At 32.1% G+C, this 24,219-nt stretch overlaps 1 protein-coding gene across 1 annotated transcript in view; it reads right to left on the reverse strand.

The window, feature by feature from the left end:
• Positions 1 to 674: 674 nt before the first annotated feature.
• LOC133541292 (ankyrin repeat and fibronectin type-III domain-containing protein 1-like) overlaps positions 675 to 24,219 on the reverse strand; it is an 85,242-nt gene continuing 61,697 nt past the window's right edge. Inside the window, exons 17-20 of the mRNA XM_061884613.1 lie at positions 23,960 to 24,122; positions 21,197 to 21,363; positions 19,327 to 19,531; positions 675 to 3,799 (exon numbers count right to left, since the gene is read on the reverse strand). Coding sequence (XP_061740597.1) covers positions 3,213 to 3,799; positions 19,327 to 19,531; positions 21,197 to 21,363; positions 23,960 to 24,122 — 1,122 coding nt within the window. The 3' untranslated portion in view covers positions 675 to 3,212. The remainder of the gene's footprint in view (positions 3,800 to 19,326; positions 19,532 to 21,196; positions 21,364 to 23,959; positions 24,123 to 24,219) is intronic.

The following is a 24,219-nucleotide window of genomic DNA, read 5'->3' on the forward strand; positions in this document are numbered from 1 at the left end:
TTCATAATAACATGTAATATATACATGATGTAAGTATGTCATGTAGTAACATTCATAACATGTAATATTTACATGATGTAAGTATATATGTAGTATCTAGTAACATTCATAATAACATGTAATATATACATGATGTAAGTATATATGTCATGTAGAAACATCCATAATATATGTCGTGTAGTAATATTTATAATAATACATTATATCTTGATCATTTTAAGCATTGTTTCCCAGACGCATCACAAAATATTCACGTTTCCCTTTAAGAATAACAACAACATTAATCATGGCAGACTTCATGAGAGCCAACAAACTGTAATAATAAAACACCACTTACTGTACAATGTCTGCGGTCGTTAGAATCCTGGCTGTTAGGATGCTCATAAATTGCAGTTTAGATGAAGAATTAATCATACCCTCATGAAGGTTAAAAAAGGTGTGTGCAAATGAGCGTGTTTTCCTGCCGTTCTCACCATACCGTGTCTAAATTGTCTGTCAAAGTGTCCCAACTCCTTGGAATATATCCTCATCCTTCTGTTATCCAGATGAGAGGCACGCTTCATCATCTAGAATACATTTTCACCAACTCAGAGGCGATGCAGCAGCTCGGTGTGTCAATACAGCAGCATAAGCTAGTTCGCTCCCTGTGATCAATGCACCACTAAATGTAGCGCTTTAACGTAAGGATGGATGCTTTATTATTGTCCATTCTTCAACATGTACAAGACGCATAAGAACTGAAATGTTCCAACGGATCAGCCACCTACGGTGCTTCTTAAAAAGGTGGGGAAAATGTGATATTGGGAAAGGGAGGAAGAGTAAAAAATATCAGTCAAAGGCAGACTGAGTCCAAGGGAAAAAAACCTCATTTGCCACAGCACACATAAACATGTTACATATAATCACAACAACTCGCAACAGGGGGGTGATGTAGAGTACATAGGCCTGGGGCCGTTCTGCATGCAAGCAAAAGTTTGACTCCAGGTATCGTTGAGGATGAGGGAGGTCAAAAGCGTCAGTCCTCAGGGGGGTGTTTACAGAACAGCCTGCTCCTGTTGTTGCAGCGTCAAGGCCGTTTGAGAGTCAAATCGTAGATTAGGATTTTTGTTTTTCCGCGAGCAGACATTACAATGGCTCGTCTGTTCAATGGTTCCAATCAGGGCAGCCAGGCTCCCCCGAACCTTTTTTCCTCGTCGAAAAGATTTTGTCAATTGAGTCTTGAGTCAATCAATTGCAAGTCTGATGTTTAGATTTGGAGGACAGCGCAAAGAAAGAGGCTTCACAAAAAAAGTGTAGACAGCACAAGACAAAGAGGGCAAGCAAGGAGATGACAGGAGAAAAAAAATGGCCAGATGCGAGACCCAAACGTTAGCGCTTATAACAACATCGCAAATTCTTGGTCATGACAAGAAAATGGACTACCATAAATTCAAGACTATAAACTGATACTTTTTCCTGCGCTTTGAACCCTGCAGCTTATAAAATGGTGCAGCTTTTAAAGGGATTTTTCTTTGCTGACGGCCATCTTGTAAAAAGTAAAAAAAATTAACAACAAAAAACAAACACAAATACACTGAAAAGGTGTGTTATTGTTTGGTGGCATCTCTCCGACAAATTCGCCCACTGCAGGTTCCGCATTGTCCTGCTGCTTAGACTTGTGCCGTCAACTGGAAGCACAAGTGCCGTTCAGTCTGTTAGTTGTCCATAGCGTTACTACTCGTGTGAATTCTTCATTCATTCACTCCAAGCAACGTTTGTAAGTTTTACAATATAACTAAAACAAGTTTTACAATATAACTAAAACATTTCATACCTACTAAAGTGTCCCATGTGTGATGTCTATAGGAGTGGTTTTATGCATATTTGTACATGCTAACATAATGTAATCAAGCTAGCCTTTTTAGCATTAGCTAAAATGTTTACGAGTGTCTGTATTAGTATTATTAACTCACTTTTTTTGTGTTGTTTCGCTTTCACTACTTCGTCAGTAAATTCAGCTAAACGTCAGTGTGGAATTATTGAGTGTGTTTAGCTGATTGGAGAGCTAGCTTGCGCAGCTAGTGGGTCCATGACCATGACTTCTGTTTTGTTTGATCGGCCGTTTTACTGCCATGTTACAGACACTGTTTGGAGACGATTAAAGTATGTAAATTAGGGGTCTAACGGTACGTGTATATGTATTGAACCGTTTCGGTACGGGGGTTTCGGTTCGGAGGTGTACCGAACGAGTTTCCACACGGACATATTAGGTTGCGCATTGCAGGTTGAGTAAACAATGCAGAGCGAGGCACAACACACTGCAGGCTAGCAGCGACCGGGCTAGGACAACATGCAAAAGCCAGAGCTGGAAGACCCTCCTGCCTCGTTAAGATCTACTGTTTGGGAACACTTTGGCTGTGCGGTGCGATACAACAATGAAGGACAGAGGTTTGCCGACATTGTTGAGCAGCAGTAGGGAGTGCTTCTGCCAACACGTCAAACATGCTATCCCCTTTTAAGCAGCACCACCACATTCAAGCAGCCTCTCCTTGGCGAGTCAGGCAGGGCTGAAGCAATAACAAATGTTTTTAGAGCAGCAGATTTAAAACTATCCATCCATTTTCTATCGCTTTTGACCCACTTCTAAGGTGGAAGAACAATAAGCATATATATATTCTCTTACTGCCAAGTTAGCCAGGCCTAAAAATTAATATTTTGTTTTCTTACTGTACTGAAAATGAACCAAACCGTGACCTCTAAACCGAGGTACGTACCGAACCGAAATTTTTGTGTACTGTTACACCCCTAATGTAAATAAACATTCACAGAATATTTCTGTGGAAATAACTCCTTTCACTGTGGCTTTTAGTCCGGTGCAGCTAATATATGGAAACCTATTTTTCTTTTAACATGTAGTGGGTGTGGCTTATATAGCCCGGAAAATGTGGTAATTATCGGCAAGTTTTGGATGTTTTTAGTGGATTTTAAGAGCACAATAAACGCCCTTATTAGCTGTTAGCTTCTTGTCTCTCATAAGGTTTGTGAATGGTTGGCAAATTCCACAAAAAGTGTGGTTTCTCTTTAAGCTAATGGAAGAAATCCAGAGCCACAAATGCATGTTTCCCGTATAAACACACCTATCCGTGTAAAACTGCACTTTGTACCTGTGAAATGGTACAGAGGAACTAACCAGCCGTCCTGCAGCTGAGCAAAGAGGTTTTGTGGATACATGATCAGCACGAGCCGCTGAATGGTGTGTCCCACTGTGCCTGGTGTCTGACTGGGCAAGTCAACCCTGCTCCTGGAGGAAGTCTCTGGTCCTCACCAGGCGGGTCAGAGCGTGACCTCTCCGAGTCCAGGAAGCTGTCCTGGTCAGCGAGTCCAAAGCTGTGCAGCATGTCCATGACGGAGGGCGCAGAAGGACCACTGGGGGTTTCCTCCTCCATGAGACTCAGGGTGGGCAGAATGTGCACCAGCTCGGCCATCTCCATGGGCCGGATGACCTCGCCGATGCTGGCCGCAAAGTCCGGCGTGCCGCCGCAGGACCCGGGTGCGTCCGCAGCGCTGAAGTCCACGTCCAGCTGTGCCACAGCTGCGGGCTCCAGTCCGGAGTCCAGGAAAGTGGCGACACATCCCAGTTCCGACGGGAGGATGCAGGTCAGATCCACGGTGGACAGGGCGCTGATGTCCACGAGGTAGCCTCCTTTGGCCACGCCTTCCGGGGACGCCGCCGTGGCGTCTTGGGCGACGGCGGCGTCCCCTGCCGGAGATGACACCTCGGCCGTGACCACGTTGGCTGCGGTCGTACCAACGGAACTTTCTGGAAATGAAACAACAGGAAACTTTATTTAGAGGACGAGAGCCTGGTTTCATTGGTGCTACTGGACAACTTTTGTTTTTGGGGGGAAAAAATAGTAATATGGTGGGGAGAAAGTCGTCATTGTAAAATAATGTCAAAATATTTTGAGAATAAAAGATGAAATCATAAAAGAAAACGTTTTCATTTTATAGGAATAAAGTCGAATATATTGTGGAAAGTCTTATTTTTTTTTAAATTGTGAAGAAATATTTTAAGACACAAAAAACTAAAAATTTTGGGAGGAAAATTATGCCATTTTACATGACTTAAGTCAAATATATTATGGGAAAAAAATTTTGGGGGGGGGGGAATTGTTGACATACAAAAAAGATTTCGGAACACTGAGGAAAAAATATTTTTCAAGACAAAATTATGTTATTTTACACAATAAAGTCAAATATGTACAATAAAATTTTTTATTGTTTTTTGAAAATAAGTTGCAATATTGTGAGAAAAAACAGATTGGTTTAGGAATATTCCAAGAAAAAAATATTTTACAAGACAAAATTATGTAGTTTTACAATACTAAAGTAGAAAATATTGAAAAAATGTATTTTTTATTTGGGAACTAAATAGTAATATTGAGAGAAAAAAAGTTGTCATTGTAAAATAATGTCAAAATATTTAGAGAATAAAAGATGAAATCACAAAAGAAAACGTTTTCATTTTATAGGAATAAAGTCGAATATATTGTGGAAAGTCTTATTTTTTTTAGAATTGTGTAAAAATATTTTAAGACACAAAAAAGTTAAAATTTTGGGGGGAAAATTATGCCATTTTACATGATTTAAGTCAAATATATTATGGGAAAAAAAATTTTGGGGGGGGGGGGAATTGTTGACATACAAAAAAGATTTCGGAACACTGAGGAAAAAATATTTTTCAAGACAAAATTATGTTATTTTACACAAAGTCAAATATGTACAATAAAATGTTTTATTGTTTTTTGAAAATAAGTTGCAATATTGTGAGAAAAACCAGATTGGTTTAGGAATATTCCAAGAAAAAAATATTTTACAAGACAAAATTATGTAATTTTACAATACTAAAGTAGAAAATATTGAAAAAATTTATTTTTTATTTGGGAACAAAATAGTAATATTGTGAGAAAAAAGTTGTCATTGTAAAATAATGTCTAAATATTTAGAGAATAAAAGATGAAATCACAAAAGAAAACGTTTTCATTTTATAGGAATAAAGTCGAATATATTGTGGAAAGTCTTATTTTTTTTTAGAATTGTGTAAAAATATTTTAAGACACAAAAAAGTTAAAATTTTGGGGGGAAAATTATGCCATTTTACATGATTTAAGTCAAATATATTATGGGAAAAAAACATTTTTGGGGGGGGGTAAATTGTTGACATACAAAAAAGATTTCGGAACATTCTGAGGAAAAAATATTTTACAAGACAAAATTATTTTATTTTACACAAAGTCAAATATGTACAATAAATTATTATTATTTTTTTTTAAATAAGTCGCAATATTGTGAGGAAAACAAGATTGGTTTAGGAATATTGCAAGCAAAAAATATTTTACAAGACAAAATTATGTAGTTTTACAGTACTAAAGTAAAACATTTTGAAAAAATATATTTTTTATTCAGGAACAAAATAGTAATATTTAGAGAAAAAAGTCATTGTAAAATAATTATGTTGGAATATTTAGAGAATAAAAGTTGAAATCATAAAAGAAAACATTTTCATTTTACAGGAATAAAGTCGACTATATTGTGTAAAGTCTTTTATATTTTTTAGAATTGTGTAGAAATATTTTAAGACACAAAAAAATAAAAATTGTTGGAAAAAAATGATGCCATTTTACATGATTTAAGTCAAATATATCATGAAAAAAATATTTTTTATCTTTTGGAAAACTTGTTTACATATAAAACATTTTCGGAACATTCTGAGGAAAAAATTATTTTACAAGACAAAATTAAGTAATTTTACACAATAAAGTCAAATATATAGTATGAAAAAAAAGTTGTTGTTTTTTAGAAAATAAGTTGCAATATTGTGAGAAAAACCAGTTTGGTTTAGGAATATTCAAAGAAAAAAATATTTTACAAGACAAAATTATGTAATTTTACAGTACTAAAGTAGAACATTTTGAAAAAATATATTTTTTATTCAGGAACAAAGTAGCAATATTGTGAGAAAAAAGTCATTGTAAAATAATTATGTCAGAATATTTAGAGAATAAACGCTGAAATCATAAAAGAAAACATTTTCATTTTACAGGAATAAAGTCGACTATATTGTGGAAAGTCTTATTTTTTTTTAGAATTGTGTAGAAATACTTTAAGACACAAAAAAATTAAAATTGTTGGACAAAAATGATGCCATTTTACATGATTTAAGTAAAATTTATTATGAAAAAAATATTTTTTATCTTTTGGAAAACTTGTTTACATACAAAACATTTTCGGAACATTCTGAGGAAAAAAATATTTTACAAGACAAAATTATGTAATTTTACACAAAGTCAAATACAAACTATGAAAAAAAAGTTTTGTTTTTTTTTAGAAAATAAGGTGCAATATTGTGAGAAAAAACAGTTTGGTTTAGGAATATTCCAAGAAAAAAATATTTTACAAGACAAAATTATGTAATTTTACAGTACTAAAGTAGAACATTTAAAAAATATATTTTTTTTATTCAGGAACAAAATACCAATATTGTGAGAAAAAAGTAATTGTAAAATAATTATGTCGGAATATTTAGAGAATAAAAGTTGAAATCATAAAAGAAAACATTTTCATTTTACAGGAATAAAGTCGACTATATTGTGGAAAGTCTTATTTTTTATAGAATTGTGTAGAAATATTTTAAGACACAAAAAAATAAAAATTGTTGGACAAAAATTATGCCATTTTACATGATTTAAGTAAAATTTATTATGAAAAAAATGTTTTTTATCTTTTGGAAAACTTGTTTACATACAAAAAAATTTCGGAACATTCTGAGGAAAAAAATATTTTACAAGACAAAATTAAGTAATTTTACACAAAGTCAAATACAAACTATGAAAAAAACGTTTTGTTTTTTTTAGAAAATAAGTTGCAATATTGTGAGAAAAAACAGTTTGGTTTAGGAATATTCCAAGAAAAAAAATATTTTACAAGACAAAATTATGTAATTTTACAGTACTAAAGTAGAACATTTAAAAAATATATATTTTTTATTCAGGAACAAAATACCAATATTGTGAGAAAAAAGTAATTGTAAAATAATTATGTCGGAATATTTAGAGAATAAAAGTTGAAATCATAAAAGAAAACATTTTCATTTTACAGGAATAAAGTCGACTATGTTGTGGAAAGTCTTTTATTTTTTTTAGAATTGTGTAAAAATATTTTAAGACACAAAAAAATAAAAATTGTTGGACAAAAATGATGCAATTTTACATGACTAAGGTCTAATATATATCATGAAAAAAATATTTTTAATCTTTTGGAAAACTGGTTTACATACAAAAAATTTTCGGAACATTCTGAGGAAAAAATATTTTACAAGACAAAATTAAGTAATTTTACACAAAGTCAAATATATAGTATGAAAAAAAAGTTGTTGTTTTTTTAGAAAATAAGTTGGAATATTGTGAGAAAAAACAGATTGGTTTAGGAATATTTCAAGAAAAAAATATTTTAACAAGACAAAATTATGTAATTTTACAATACTAAAGTAGAAAATATTGAAAAAATGTATTTTTTATTTAGGAAAAAAATAGTAATATTGTGAGAAAAAGTTGTCATTGTAAAATGTCAAAATATTTAGAGAATAAAAGATGAAATCACAAAAGAAAACGTTTTCATTTTATAGGAATAAAGTCGAATATATTGTGGAAAGTCTTATTTTTTTAGAATTGTGTAGAAATATTTTAAGACACAAAAAAGTTAAAATTTTGGGGTGAAATAATGCCATTTTACATGATTTAAGTCAAATATATTATGGGAAAAAAACATTTTTTGGGGGGGTGAAATTGTTGACATACAAAAAAGATTTCGGAACATTCTGACGAAAAAATATTTTACAAGACAAAATTATTTTATTTTACACAATTAAGTCAAATATGTACAATAAAATGTTTTTTTTTTTTTTTAATAAGTCGTAATATTGTGAGAAAAACAAGATGGGTTTAGGAATATTCCAAGAAAAAAATATTTCACAAGACAAAATCATGTAGTTTTACAGTACTAAAGTAAAAACAATTGAAAAAATATATTTTTTATTTAGGAAAAAATTTGTAATATTGTAGAAAAAAGTCATTGTAAAATAATTGTCAGAATATTTTGAGAATAAAAGTTGAAATCATAAAAGAAAACATTTTCATTTTACAGGAATAAAGTCGACTATATTGTGGAAAGTCTTGTATTTTTAGAATTGTGTAGAAATATTTTGCCATTTTACATGAATTAAGTCAAATATATTATTAAAAAAATATTTTTTTCTTTTTTGGAAAACTTGTTTACATACAAAACATTTTTGGAACATTCTGAGGAAAAAAATATTTTACAAGACAAAATTAAGTAATTTTACACAAAGTCAAATATATACTATGAAAAAAAAGTTGTTGTTTTTTAGAAAATAAGTTGCAATATTGTGAAAAAAAACAGAATGGTTTAGGAATATTCAAAGAAAAAAATATTTTACAAGACAAAATTATGTAATTTTACAATACTAAAGTAGAACATTTTGAAACAATATATTTTTTATCCAGGAACAAAATAATAATATTGTAAGAAAAAAGTCATTGTAAAATAATTATGTCAGAATATTTAGAGAATAAAAGTTGAAGTCATAAAAGAAAACATTTTCATTTTACAGGAATAAAGTCGACTATATTGTGGAAATTCTTATTTTTTTTAGAATTGTGTAGAAATACTTTAATACACAAAAAAATAAAAATTGTTGCAAAAAAATGATGCCATTTTACATGATTTAAGTCAAATATATCATGTAAAAATATTTTTTATCTTTTGGAAAACTTGTTTACATACAAAAAAATTTCGGAACATTCTGAGGAAAAAAATATTTTACAAGACAAAATTAAGTAATTTTACACAAAGTCAAATATATACTATGAAAAAAAAGTTGTTGTTTTTTAGAAAATAAGTTGGATAATTATGAGAAAAACCAGATTGGTTTAGGAATATTCCAAGAAAAAAATATTTTACAAGACAAAATTATGTAATTTTACAATACTAAAGTAGAACATTTTGAAAAAATATATTTTTTATTCAGGAACAAAATAGTAATATTGTGAGAAAAAAGTCATTGTAAAATAATTATGTCGGAATATTTGGAGAATAAAAGTTGAAATCATAAAAGAAAACGTTTTCATTTTATAGGAATAAAGTCAAATATATTGTGGAAAGTCTTATTTTTTTTAGAATTGTGTAGAAATATTTTAAGACACAAAAAAGTAAAAATTTTGGGGGGGAAATTATGCCATTTTACATGACTTAAGTCAAATATATTATGGAAAAAAGACATTTTTGGGGGAGGAATTGTTGACATACAAAAAAGATTTCGGAACATTCTGAGGAAAAATATTTTACTAGACACAATTATTTTATTTTACACAATAAAGTCAAATATGTACAATAACATTTTTTCTTTTCTTTTGAAAATAAGTCGCAATATTGTGAGGAAAACAAGATTGGTTTAGGAATATTCCAAGAAAAAAATATTTCACAAGACAAAATTATGTAGTTTTACAGTACTAAAGTAAAAAATGTTGAAAAAATATATTTTTTATTCAGGAACAAAATAGTAATATTTAGAGAAAAAAGTCATTGTAAAATAATTATGTCAGAATATTTGGAGAATAAAAGTTGAAATCATAAAAGAAAACATTTTCATTTTACAGGAATAAAGTCGACTGACTATATTGTGGAAAGTCTTATTTTTTTTAGAATTGTGTAGAAATATTTTAAGACACAAATAAAAAAAAATTGTTGGTGAAAAATGATAACATTTTACATGATTTAAGTCAAATACATTATTAAAAAAATAGTTTTTATTTTTTGGAAAACTTGTTTACATACAAAAAAATTTTGGAACATTCTGAGGAAAAAAATATTTTACAAGACAAAATTAAGTAATTTTACACAAAGTCAAATATACAATGAAAAAAACGTTGTTGTTTTTTAGAAAATAAGTTGCAATATTGTGAGAAAAAACAGTTTGGTTTAGGAATATTCCAAGAAAAAAAATATTTTACAAGACAAAATTATGTAATTTTACAGTACTAAAGTAGAACATTTTAAAAATATATATTTTTTATTCAGGAACAAAACAGTAATATTGTGAGAAAAAAGTCATTGTAAAATAATTATGTCGGAATATTTAGAGAATAAAAGTGGAAATCATAAAAGAAAACATTTTCATTTTACAGGAATAAAGTCGACTATATTGTGGAAAGTTTTATGTTTTTTAAAATTGTGTAGAAATATTTTAAGACACAAAAAAATTAAAATTGTTGGAGAAAAATGATGCCATTTTACATGATTTAAGTCAAATATATTATGAAAACTTTTTTTTTTTCTTTTTTGGAAAACTTGTTTACATACAAAACATTTTTGGAACATTCTGAGGAAAAAAATATTTTACAAGACAAAATTAAGTCATTTTACACAAAGTCAAATATATAGTATGAAAAAAAAGTTGTTGTTTTTTAGAAAATAAGTTGCAATATTGTGAGAAAAACCAGTTTGGGTTAGGAATATTCCAGGAAAAAGAATTTTACAAGACAAAATTATGTAATTTTACAATACTAAAGTAGAACATTTTGAAAAAATATATTTTTTATTCAGGAACAAAGTAGCAATATTGTGAGAAAATAGTCATTGTAAAATAATTATGTCGGAATATTTAGAGAATAAAAGTTGAAATCATAAAAGAAAACATTTTCATTTTACAGGAATAAAGTCGACTATATTGTGGAAAGTCTTATTTTTTTAGAATTGTGTAGAAATATTTTAAGACACAAAAAAATAAAAACTGTTAGACAAAAATGATGCTACTTTACATGACCAAAGTCAAATATATTATGAAAAAAATATTTTTTATCTTTTAGAAAACTTGTTTACATACAAAAAAAATTCGGAACATTCTGAGGAAAAAAATATTTTACAAAAAAAATTAAGTAATTTTACACAAAGTCAAATATATAGTATGAAAAAAAAGTTGTTGTTTTTTTAGAAAATAAGTTGCAATATTGTGAGAAAAACCAGATTGGTTTAGGAATATTCCAAGAAAAAAATATTTTACAAGACAAAATTATGTAATTTTACAATACTAAAGTACAAAATATTGAAAAAATATATTTTTTATTTAGGAACAAAATAGTAATATTGTGAGAAAAAAGTCATTGTAAAATAAATATTCGGAATATTTTGAGAATAAAAGCTGAAATCATAAAAGAAAACGTTTTCATTTTAAAGGAATAAAGTCGAATATATTGTGGAAAGTCTTATTTTTTTGGGAATCATGTAGAAATATTTTAAGACACAAAAAAGTTAGAATTTTGGGAGAAAAATTATGCCATTTTACATGAATTATGTCAAATATATTATGAAAAAAATATTTTTTTATTTTTTGGAAAACTTGTTTGCATACAAAACATTTTTGGAACATTCTGAGGAAAAAATATTTTACAAGACAAAATTATGTAATTTTACACAATGAAGTCAAATATATACTATGAAAAAAAAAGTTGTTTTTCTTTAGAAAATAAGTTGCAATATTGTGAGAAAAACAAGATTGGTTTAGGAATATTCCAAGAAAAAAATATTTTACAAGACAAAATTATGTAGTTTTACAGTACTAAAGTAAAACATTTTGAAAAAATATATTTTTTATTCAGGAACAAAATAGTAATATTGAGAGAAAAAAGTCATTGTAAAATAATTATGTTCGAATATTTAGAGAATAAAAGTTGAAATCATAAAAGAAAAACTTTTCATTTTACAGGAATAAAGTCGACTATATTGTGGAAAGTCTTATTTTTTTTAGAATTGTGTAGAAATATTTTAAGACACAAAAAAATAAAAATCGTTCGAGAAAAATGATGCCATTTTACATGATTTAAGTCAAATATATCATGAAAAAAATATTTGTTATCTTTTGGAAAACTTGTTTACATACAAAAAAATTTCGGAACATTCTGAGGAAAAAAATATTTTACAAGACAAAATTAAGTAATTTTACACAAAGTCAAATATATAGTATGAAAAAAAAGTTGTTGTTTTTTAGAAAATAAGTTGGAATATTGTGAGAAAAACCAGATTGGTTTAGGAATATTCCAAGAAAAAAATATTTTACAAGACAAAATTATGTAATTTTACAATACTAAAGTAGAACATTTTGAAAAAATATATTTTTTATTCAGGAACAAAATAGTAATATTGTGAGAAAAAAGTCATTGTAAAATAATTATGTCGGAATATTTGGAGAATAAAAGTTGAAATCATAAAAGAAAACATTTTCATTTTATAGGAATAAAGTCAAATATATTGTGGAAAGTCTTATCTTTTTTGGAATCGTGTAGAAATATTTTAAGACACAAAAAAGTAAAAATTTGGGGGGGAAAATTATGCCATTTTACATGACTTAAGTCAAATATATTATGGGAAAAAAACATTTTTTGGGGGGGGGGAATTGTTGACATACAAAAAAGATTTCGGAACATTCTGAGGAAAAATATTTTACTAGACACAATTATTTTATTTTACACAATAAAGTCAAATATGTACAATAACATTTTTTTTTTTCTTTTGAAAATAAGTCGCAATATTGTGAGGAAAACAAGATTGGTTTAGGAATATTCCAAGAAAAAAATATTTCACAAGACAAAATTATGTAGTTTTACAGTACTAAAGTAAAAAATGTTGAAAAAATATATTTTTTATTCAGGAACAAAATAGTAATATTTAGAGAAAAAAGTCATTGTAAAATAATTATGTCAGAATATTTGGAGAATAAAAGTTGAAATCATAAAAGAAAACATTTTCATTTTACAGGAATAAAGTCGACCGACTATATTGTGGAAAGTCTTATTTTTTTTAGAATTGTGTAGAAATATTTTAAGACACAAAAAAAAAAAATTGTTGGTGAAAAATGATGCCATTTTACATGATTTAAGTCAAATACATTATTAAAAAAATATTTTTTATTTTTTGGAAAACTTGTTTACATACAAAAAAATTTCGGAACATTCTGAGGAAAAAAATATTTTACAAGACAAAATTAAGTAATTTTACACAAAGTCAAATATACAATGAAAAAAACGTTGTTGTTTTTTTAGAAAACAAGTTGCAATATTGTGAGAAAAAACAGTTTGGTTTAGGAATATTCCAAGAAAAAAATATTTTACAAGACAAAATTATGTAATTTTACAGTACTAAAGTAGAACATTTTAAAAATATATATTTTTTATTCAGGAACAAAGTAGCAATATTGTGAGAAAAAAGTCATTGTAAAATAATTATGTCGGAATATTTAGAGAATAAAAGTTGAAATCATAAAAAAAAACGTTTTCATTTTATAGGAATAAAGTCAAATATATTGTGGAAAGTCTTATTTTTTTTAGAATTGTGTAGAAATATTTTAAGACAAAAAAGTTAAAATTTTGGGGAGAAAATTATGCCATTTTACATGATTTAAGTCAAATATATTATGGGACAAAAACATTTTTTGGGGTAGGGGAATTGTTGACATACAAAAAAGATTTCGGAACATTCTGAGGAAAAAATATTTTACAAGACAAAATTATGTTATTTTACACAATAAAGTCAAATATGTACAATGAAAAAAAATATATATTTTTTTGAAAATAAGTCGCAATATTGTGAGAAAAACAAGATTGGTTTAGGAATATTCCAAGAAAAAAATATTTTACAAGACAAAATTATGTAATTTTACAGTACTAAAGTAGAACATTTTGAAAAACTATATTTTTTATTCAGGAACAAAGTAGCAATATTGTGAGAAAATAGTCATTGTAAAATAATTATGTCGGAATATTTAGAGAATAAAAGTTGAAATCATAAAAGAAAACATTTTCATTTTACAGGAATAAAGTCGACTATATTGTGGAAAGTCTTATTTTTTTAGAATTGTGTAGAAATATTTTAAGACACAAAAAAATAAAAACTGTTAGACAAAAATGATGCTACTTTACATGACCAAAGTCAAATATATTATGAAAAAAATATTTTTTATCTTTTAGAAAACTTGTTTACATACAAAAAATTTTCGGAACATTCTGAGGAAAAAAATATTTTACAAGACAAAATTAAGTAATTTTACACAAAGTCAAATATATACTATGAAAAAAAAGGTGTTGTTTTTTTAGAAAATAAGTTGCAATATTGTGAGAAAAACCAGATTGGTTTAGGAATATTCCAAGAAAAAAATATTTTACAAGACAAAATTATGTAATTTTACAATACTAAAGTACAAAATATTGAAAAAATATATTTTTTATTTAGGAACAAAATAGTAATATTGTGAGAAAAAAGTCAATGTAAAATAAATATTCGGAATATTTTGAGAATAAAAGCTGAAATCATAAAAGAAAACGTTTTCATTTTACAGGAATAAAGTCGAATATATTGTGGAAAGTCTTATCTTTTTTGGAATCGTGTAGAAATATTTTAAGACACAAAAAAGTTAAAATTTTGGGAGAAAAATTATGCCATTTTACATGAATTATGTCAAATATATTATGAAAAAAATATTTTTTAATTTTTTGGAAAACTTGTTTGCATACAAAAATTTTTGGGAACATTCTGAGGAAAACATATTTTACAAGACAAAATTATGTAATTTTACAATACTAAAGTAGAAAATATTGAAAAAATATATTTTTATTTAGGAACAAAATAGTAATATTGTGAGTCATTGTAAAATAAATATTCGCAATATTTTGAGGATAAAAGCTGAAATCATAAAAGAAAACGTTTTCATTTTACAGGAATAAAGTCGAATATATTGTGGCAAGTCTTATTTTTTGGGAATCGTGTAGAAATATTTTAAGACACAAAAAAGTTAAAATTTTGGGAGAAAAATTATGCCATTTTAAATGAATTATGTCAAATATATTATGAAAAAAATATTTTTTTATTTTTTGGAAAACTTGTTTGCATACAAAAAATTTTTGGAACAATCTGAGGAAAAAATATTTTACAAGACAAAATTATGTAATTTTACACAATAAAGTCAAATACATACTATGAAAAAAAAGTTGTTTTTCTTTTGAAAATAAGTTGCAATATTGTGAGAAAAACAAGATTGGTTTAGGAATATTCCAAGAAAAAAATATTTTACAAGACAACATTATGTAATTCTACGATACAAAACTAGAAAATATTGAAAAAATATATCTTTTATTCAGGAACAAAATAGTAATATTGTGAGGAAAAAGACTGTCATTATAAAATTATTTTGGAAAGAAGTAAAAATTTTAAAAGTATTAAGTTGATTATATTGTAAAAATCTATTTGTGTTTAGAGAAAAGTCAATATTGTAAGAAAAAATCATTTTACAAGAATTGTGTAGAAATATGTTAAGAAAAAAGTTTAAATTTTTTCGATGAAGGATGCAATTTTAAATTATTTAAATCAAATGAATTGTTAAATAATTCTTTTTTTGAAGAGAAATTTGCAATATTGTGAAAAAGAGTTTTCGTACAATAATTTTTCGCAATATTCTGAGGAAAAATATATGACAAGACAATTACGTAAATTATACACAAAGTCAAATACCACAGAGAAAAAAACTAACTTTTTTTTAGAAAATAAGTTGCAATATTGGGAGGAAAAGGTTTTCAAACAAAAGATTTCAAGAAAGAATATTTTACATTTTTCAGTACCAAACTCAAATATATTTTGAAAAAGTATTTTTTTAAAGAAAAATAAATAGTAATATTGTGAGAAAAAAGTTGTCATAGTAAAAGAATTATGTCGGAATATTTTGAGAATAAAAGTAGAAATCATATAAGAAAACATTTTCATTTTACAGGAGTAAAGTCGACTATATTGTGGAAAGTATTATATTATTTTTTTAGAAACGTAGAAATATTTTAAGAAACAAAAAAGTAAAAATTGTTGGAAAAAAATGATCCATTTAACATGATTTAAGTCAAATTTATTTTGGAAAAATTGTTTACATACAAAAAAAATTTCCGAACATTCTGAGAAAAAAATATTTTACAGAATTATGTAATTTTACACAATAAAGTCAAATACATACTATAAAAAAAGGTTGTTTTTTTTTAGAAATTAAGTTGCAATATTGTGAGAAAAAACAGATTGGTTTAGGAATATTCTAAGAAACAAATACTTTACAAGACAAAATTATGTAATTTTACAATACTAAAGAAAAAATATTGAAAAAATATTTTTTTTTTCGGGAACAAAAAAGTAATATTGTGAGGAAAAATATTGTCATTATAAATTTATTATTTTGGAAAAAAGTTAAAATTTGAAAAGTATTGAGTTGAATATATTGTAAAAGTCTTTATTTTGGTTTAGACAAAATAGAATAGAGTTTTATTGTCATTATTGCAGTGAAAGTCAATATTGTAAGAAAAAAGTAATTTTACAAGAATTGTGTAGAAACATGTTAAGAAATTTTTTTTAGATAAAAAAGGTTGCGATTTGACATTATTTAAATCAAATATATTGTGAAATAATTCATATTTTTTTAAATTTGCAATATTGTGAAAAAGAGTTTTCATAAAATAATTTTTCGGAATATTCTGAGGAAAAAATATATGAGAAGACAAAATTACATAATTTATACACAAAGTCAAATACCACGGAGAAAAAAACAAACTTTTTTTTTAGAAAATAAGTTGCAATATTGGGAGGAAAAGGTTTTCAAACAAAAGATTTCAAGAAAGAATATTTTACAAGACAAAATTGTGTCATTTTACAGGACTAAACTCAAATATATTTTGAAAAAGTATTTTTTAAAGAAAAATAAATAGTAACGTGAGAAAAAAGTACACCTAAACTTTATTCAAATAAGATGCAAATGTTATTGACATAAAGAATATATCATCTAGGACAGGGGTAGGGAACCTATGGCTCTAGAGCCAGATGTGGCTCTTTTGATGACTGCATCTGGCTCTCAGATAAATCTGAGCTGATGTTGCTTAACACGATAAATAATTAATAATTCCACTTGTAATCACAGTGTTAAAAATAATGTTCAAAATATAAAACATTCTCATGCATTTTTAATCCATCCATCCGTTTTCTACCACAACTGTTCAAAACGTTGCGTTAATGGTAAGAAGTTATTTAGTTATTATTGGTTAGTGTGGGGCTTGCCCTCCTGGGGGTTCTTCAGACCACCAAGCACCGACATGAGAGCCTGTTTCAGGGTTACAATATTGTTTTATTTTTCAATAAGTCTCTCAGTTGCTTTCCAGCAATTGTCTTTTTCTCTTTCGTTTTCGCTCGCGCTCTGGCTCCAGCCCCAACCCCGTCTCTCCTCCTGGCTGCTGCTTATAACAGAGCGACAGCTGATTAGATAACAAGGCCCAGGTGGGCCTTTTACGCACCTGTTGCTTATTCAGAGGCCGGTCCTGGCACACACCAGTTCACTGCAGGCCCGCAGGCCACGCCCCCTCCACAGTTAGCTTCAGAATAACAATGTTATTACAAAGAATAAGAGACCTATTATACTCTAGAAATGTTGGTCTTACTTAAAAATGCACGCGTTTATTTGTGTTCGGTGTTAAAAAAATATATATTATATGGCTCTTACGGAAATACATTTTAAAATATTTGGCCTTGTGGCTCTCTCAGCCAAAAAGGTTCCCGACCCCTGATCTAGGACAATTGTGCTAGTATCTATATTTTCAAAAATTCCTGAGTTTCCCTAAATTTCCAGGTAATGTCCATTCAAATTGATGGACATATTCATAGTTCTACAATGCCTTACATTCTCAGAATCCTGCGCCATTCTTAGACCCGATTCCGACCTTCCAAGCATCCACGCCCACTACTCCTCATGTACATCCAACACTAAACCTGTTTTCCTTTTCCCCAAATTCTCGGTTTTCCTGGAATTTCCCAGAAGTTCTCCCTGTTGACAGTGAATGGGCATCAAACAAACCTCTCCATGTCCCACATTCCTCACCTGATTGGACCAGCCACACACTCCACTCACCCCGGACATTTTAGCATTTCAGTTCCTCTCACACATATTGGCCGACACTCACACACAGTTCCCACCAGAATTGCAAGATCTAGTTATATATTGTGGAGAGGCGGAGCCAGCGAACGAGCAGCGGGGCGGGGCACGCACGCGAGCGCCCCCCTAGTGAAGTGGTGGAAGAAGAAGTGGTGGTGGAAGAAGAAGACACAGAAGAAGAACACAAAGTTACAGAAGAAGAAGAACACAAAGACACAGAAAAGGAAGAACACAAAGACAAAGAAAAAGACAAAGAAAAGGACAAAGAAGAAAAAGACAAGGAAGAAGACGAAATGGAAGAAGAAAATGAAGAGAAGACAGGTGGCCGTGACAGTCTTCATTTCCCAACCCTTTAAAAAAGGGAGGGGGGAGTTGGCTTAGTCGGTTGGAGTTCCGGCTTGTGTCTGGTGATGGAGGTATGTGGAGAGGCGCGGCCGGCGAACGAGCAGCGGGGCAGGGCACGCCCGAGCCCTGCCCAAGATGGCGGCGAGGAGGCGGGGACGGCGACCAAGCGGAGAGGCGGAGCGTGCCGGGAGTGACGCTACAAAAGAGATCAGGTGCGTGGATCGTGCCCCGAGACTCAATTAATCCATCTCCTCTTGAGGTATAAAAGGGGAGAAGGAGGAGAGAACGGGGGAGAAGGAGTTGGAGAGCCCGCAGCATTGCAGGAGGAGCGAAAGCGACAGAGAGCGAGCCGCAGACGACGACGACGTGGGCGGCTAAAGAGTGGACCGAAGAGCGAGCAGTGGAGGAGGAGCTGAAAAGCGACCCGACCGCAGACAAGCTTGTATTGAGAAATAAACAAGAGTCCAACCTGCTCAAGCATGTCCTTCCTTGATGGTCTTGGGAACCCGCACGACGGCATGAGACCGTCACTATATTTTTATAGTTTTTTTGTGTTTTTTGCTTGTTTAATGTCATTTTTTGTAAAAGAAAACGTAGGTTTTTATATGTCAGACATTAATACCGCTAAATAGGGTAAATGTTCTTCTTTTCCTGATTATTATTTGGCTCACAGGTCAGCCGTGGGCATCATATTCCTTTATGTGCAGCTATTTGTTTAAAAAAATACATATATATTTTTGCTGACTTTTGTTTTTATTTGCGGGTCAAATGTTTGCCTTTTTTAATCCATGTGGTCATGAAGTCAGATTTCAAGTTAGATAGACAACATGGACCCGGAGAGACTGTATTGGAGAACTGCACCAAACAACTTGATGAACTTAAATCCATCCATGTTGGTTTAATTGGAGACTTTAGATTGGGAGTTTTACCTGTGGTCACCTTCTGGAACTGCAGCCGATGGGGCCACCTCAAGCTGGGGGTCAGACGTTCTTCCTCTTCCTCCCCGTCAGGACGAGGAGGCGGGTCTCCGCCCATCACCAAACCCAGGGGCACCGCCCCCACCCACTGCCTGGACCGAACGCATTGGAGGCAGTCCATAACCCAGCGAGCATCCCGCCACACCACCTCCAGACGCTGAGGAGGAAACCATACGGAGAGATTAACTTATAGTTAAAAAAGGAAGTATAGGTAATAATAATAACACATAGATAGCTGGAATGAAGGGTGATGGGTTCGAATCCCAGCTGGATTGACAGCATTTTGTTCCACCTCCATCATACTTTACTGAGCAAGGAGTCCTCGGTTACATTTGTGTAAGGAACAAAATCTTCTTTTCCTAAGACCTAAGATAGCCCAGTGGTTAAGACTGTTTGGAACATAAGGGTGCTGGGTTTGAACCTCACTCTGGTTGACAGTATTTTGTTCCACCTACATCATACTTTACTGAGCCAGGAGTCCTTGATTACATGTGTGTATGAAACAAAATCTTCTTTTCCTAAGACCCAAGATAGCCCAGTGGTTAAGACTGTTTGGAACATAAGGGTGCTGGGTTTGAACCTCACTCTGGTTGACAGTATTTTGTTCCACCTAAATCATACTTTACTGAGCCAGGAGTCCTCGATTACATGTGTGTAAGGAACAAAATCTTCTTTTCCTAAGACCCAAGATAGCCCAGTGGTAAAGACTACTGTTTGAAACATAAGGGTGCTGGGTTTGAACCTCACTTTGGTTAACAGTATTTTGTTCCACCTACATAATACTTTACTGAGCCAGGAGTCCTCGATTACAGTTGTGTAAGGAACAAAATCTTCTTTTCCTACGACCCAAGATAGCCCAGTGGTAAAGACTAATGTTTGGAACATAAGGGTGCTGGGTTTGAACCTCACTTTGGTCAACAGTATTTTTTTCCACCTACATCATACTTTAATGAGCCAGGAGTCCTCGATTACATGTGTGTATGAAACAAAATCTTCTTTTCCTAAGACCCAAGATAGGCCAGTGGTTAAGATTGTTTGGAACTTAAGGGTGCTGGGTTTGAACCTCACTCTGGTTGACAGTATTGTGTTCCACCTACATCATACTTTACTGAGCCAGGAGTCCTCGATTACATGTGTGTATTTAACAAAATCTTCTTTTCCTCAGACCCAAGATAGCCCAATGGTTAAGACTGTTTGGAACATAAGGGTGCTGGGTTTGAACCTCACTCTGGTTGACAGTATTTTGTTCCACCTACATAATACTTTACTGAGCCAGGAGTCCTCGATTACACGTGTGTATGGAACAAAATCTTCTTTTCCTAAGACCCAAGATAGCCCAGTGGTGAAGACTGCTGTTTGGGACGTAAGGGTGCTGAGATTGAACGTTACTCTGGGTGACAGTATTTTGTTCCACCTACATCATACTTTACTGAGCCAGGAGTCCTGGATTACATTTTTGTTTCGAACAAAATCTCCTCTGCGCAAGACCTAGGATAGCCCAATGTTTACGATTGTTGATGGGGACTCAAGGGTGTTGGGTTTGAACCCCACTCTGGTTGACAGTATTTTGTTCCATTTGTCTATGGGTTAAATACTCTCTTAAAGGAGACCCAGGATATGTCAGTGGTTAAAGCTGTCTGCTCCCAACAAGGGACACTGGGTTTAAATCCCGGTCAGGTCGATTGGTAACTTGCAAAATTCTAGCTGGAGTAGTTAGTGTTTTATATCATAGTTTAGTGAGACAGGTTCTCAATTAAATATGTCATTGGGGCCTGACAACTTGACTTAAGGAGACGGAGGCTGAAGTTGAGAAGAAACTTACGTGGGAAAGGTCGCTGACATGGTTGAGACGCTGGCGGGCCACCTGCACTTCCTTGGTGTCCAGCGCCTCCCGCAGAGCCTGCTGGGCCAGGTGGGTGTCCAGCTCCAGCCTCACCCAGGCCTGGCAGTAATGGGACAGGAAGTCCTGCTCGTACGTCCGCAGGTGAACTGTTTATGGTGAGAGGCGCAAGTTCAAACGACTCGGATTAAGTAGCCTGACAAGTCATTAGCATCATTCATGGCATTTCAAACAAAGGAACCACTTTATATCCAAACCAAGGTCATATCTCTCTTTGGATCAAATCTCTTAAGAGTGACTTCAAAGGTTACATGCTAAGACCTAGTTGTATAGGTCTTTAAGACCTACTTGTACAGGTCTTTAAGACCTACTTGTACAGGTCTTTAAGACCCAGTTGTACAGGTCTTTAAGACCCAGTTGTACAGGTCTTTAAGACCTAGTTGTACAGGTCTTTAAGACCAAGTTGTACAGGTCTTTAAGACCCAGTTGTACAGGTCTTTAAGACCCAGTTGTACAGGTCTTTAAGACCCAGTTGTACAGGTCTTTAAGACCCAGTTGTACAGGTCTTTAAGACCCAGTTGTACAGGTCTTTAAGACCAAGTTGTACAGGTCTTTAAGACCCAGTTGTACAGGTCTTTAAGACCTAGTTGTACAGGTCTTTAAGACCTAGTTGTACAGGTCTTTAAGACCTAGTTGTACAGGTCTTTAAGACCTAGTTGTACAGGTCTTTAAGACCTAGTTGTACAGGTCTTTAAGACCTAGTTGTATAGGTCTTTAAGACCTAGTTGTACAGGTCTTTAAGACCCAGTTGTACAGGTCTTTAAGACCCAGTTGTACAGGTCTTTAAGACCTAGTTGTACAGGTCTTTAAGACCTAGTTGTACAGGTCTTTAAGACCTAGTTGTACAGGTCTTTAAGACCTAGTTGTACAGGTCTTTAAGACCTAGTTGTACAGGTCTTTAAGACCTAGTTGTACAGGTCTTTAAGACTTAGTTGTACAGGTCTTTAAGACCTAGTTGTACAGGTCTTTAAGACCTAGTTGTACAGGTCTTTAAGACCTAGTTGTACAGGTCTTTAAGACCCAGTTGTACTGGTCTTTAAGACCCAGTTGTACTGGTCTTTAAGACCCAGTTGTACAGGTCTTTAAGACCCAGTTGTACAGGTCTTTAAGACCTAGTTGTACAGGTCTTTAAGACCAAGTTGTACAGGTCTTTAAGACCTAGTTGTACAGGTCTTTAAGACCTAGTTGTACAGGTCTTTAAGACCCAGTTGTACAGGTCTTTAAGACCCAGTTGTACAGGTCTTTAAGACCCAGTTGTACAGGTCTTTAAGACCAAGTTGTACAGGTCTTTAAGACCTAGTTGTACAGGTCTTTAAGACCTAGTTGTACAGGTCTTTAAGACCTAGTTGTACAGGTCTTTAAGACCTAGTTGTACAGGTCTTTAAGACCTAGTTGTACAGGTCTTTAAGACCTAGTTGTACAGGTCTTTAAGACCTAGTTGTACAGGTCTTTAAGACCTAGTTGTACAGGTCTTTAAGACCTAGTTGTACAGGTCTTTAAGACCTAGTTGTACAGGTCTTTAAGACCTAGTTGTATAGGTCTTTAAGACCTAGTTGTACAGGTCTTTAAGACCCAGTTGTACAGGTCTTTAAGACCAAGTTGTACAGGTCTTTAAGACCAAGTTGTACAGGTCTTTAAGACCTAGTTTTACAGGTCTTTAAGACCTAGTTGTACAGGTCTTTAAGACCTAGTTGTACAGGTCTTTAAGACCTAGTTGTACAGGTCTTTAAGACCTAGTTGTATAGGTCTTTAAGACCTAGTTGTACAGGTCTTTAAGACCTAGTTGTACAGGTCTTTAAGACTTAGTTGTACAGGTCTTTAAGACCTAGTTGTACAGGTCTTTAAGACCTAGTTGTACAGGTCTTTAAGACCTAGTTGTACAGGTCTTTAAGACCTAGTTGTACAGGTCTTTAAGACCTAGTTGTACAGGTCTTTAAGACCCAGTTGTACAGGTCTTTAAGACCCAGTTGTACAGGTCTTTAAGACCCAGTTGTACAGGTCTTTAAGACCCAGTTGTACAGGTCTTTAAGACCCAGTTGTACAGGTCTTTAAGACCCAGTTGTACAGGTCTTTAAGACCCAGTTGTACAGGTCTTTAAGACCCAGTTGTACAGGTCTTTAAGACCCAGTTGTACAGGTCTTTAAGACCCAGTTGTATAGGTCTTAAAGACCCAGTTGTACAGGTCTTTAAGACCCAGTTGTACAGGTCTTTAAGACCCAGTTGTACAGGTCTTTAAGACCTAGTTGTACAGGTCTTTAAGACCTAGTTGTACAGGTCTTTAAGACCCAGTTGTATAGGTCTTAAAGACCCAGTTGTACAGGTCTTTAAGACCCAATTGTACAGGTCTTTAAGACCCAATTGTACAGGTCTTTAAGACCTAGTTGTGCAGGTCTTTAAGACCTAGTTGTGCAGGTCTTTAAGACCTAGTTGTGCAGGTCTTTAAGACCTAGTTGTGCAGGTCTTTAAGACCTAGTTGTGCAGGTCTTTAAGACCTAGTTGTGCAGGTCTTTAAGACCTAGTTGTGCAGGTCTTTAAGACCTAGTTGTACAGGTCTTTAAGACCTAGTTGTACAGGTCTGAATGTGCTTTAACATGAGTGATATGGGGAGTTGTCCATGCAAAACATGACCAATGGTGCAGGACTTGTCTTGGGACTTGGGATCTGTTAAGTGCATTTTGAACCCACCGAGCTCGAAGATCTGCAGGGGCATGGTGAGGCCCGGCTCCTTGGTGCCCACCAGGGGCCAGTAGCTGGAACTGAAGTCTTCACTGGGAGGAAGCAGCAGCAGCATGGACACTTTGTCTCCCAACTGCAGCAGTTCCCTGGTGTAAACCCCGTACTGGTAGGCCTGGAAGTCACATGGCACATTAGCGTGACTCAGTCCCTCCGAGAGTCACATGGAACATATACTGCACAAACCTCGTCTCCATATGAGTTGGGAAATG

The sequence above is a fragment of the Nerophis ophidion genome, linkage group LG23 (assembly GCF_033978795.1).
Source record: "Nerophis ophidion isolate RoL-2023_Sa linkage group LG23, RoL_Noph_v1.0, whole genome shotgun sequence".
Lineage (NCBI taxonomy): Eukaryota > Metazoa > Chordata > Actinopteri > Syngnathiformes > Syngnathidae > Nerophis > Nerophis ophidion.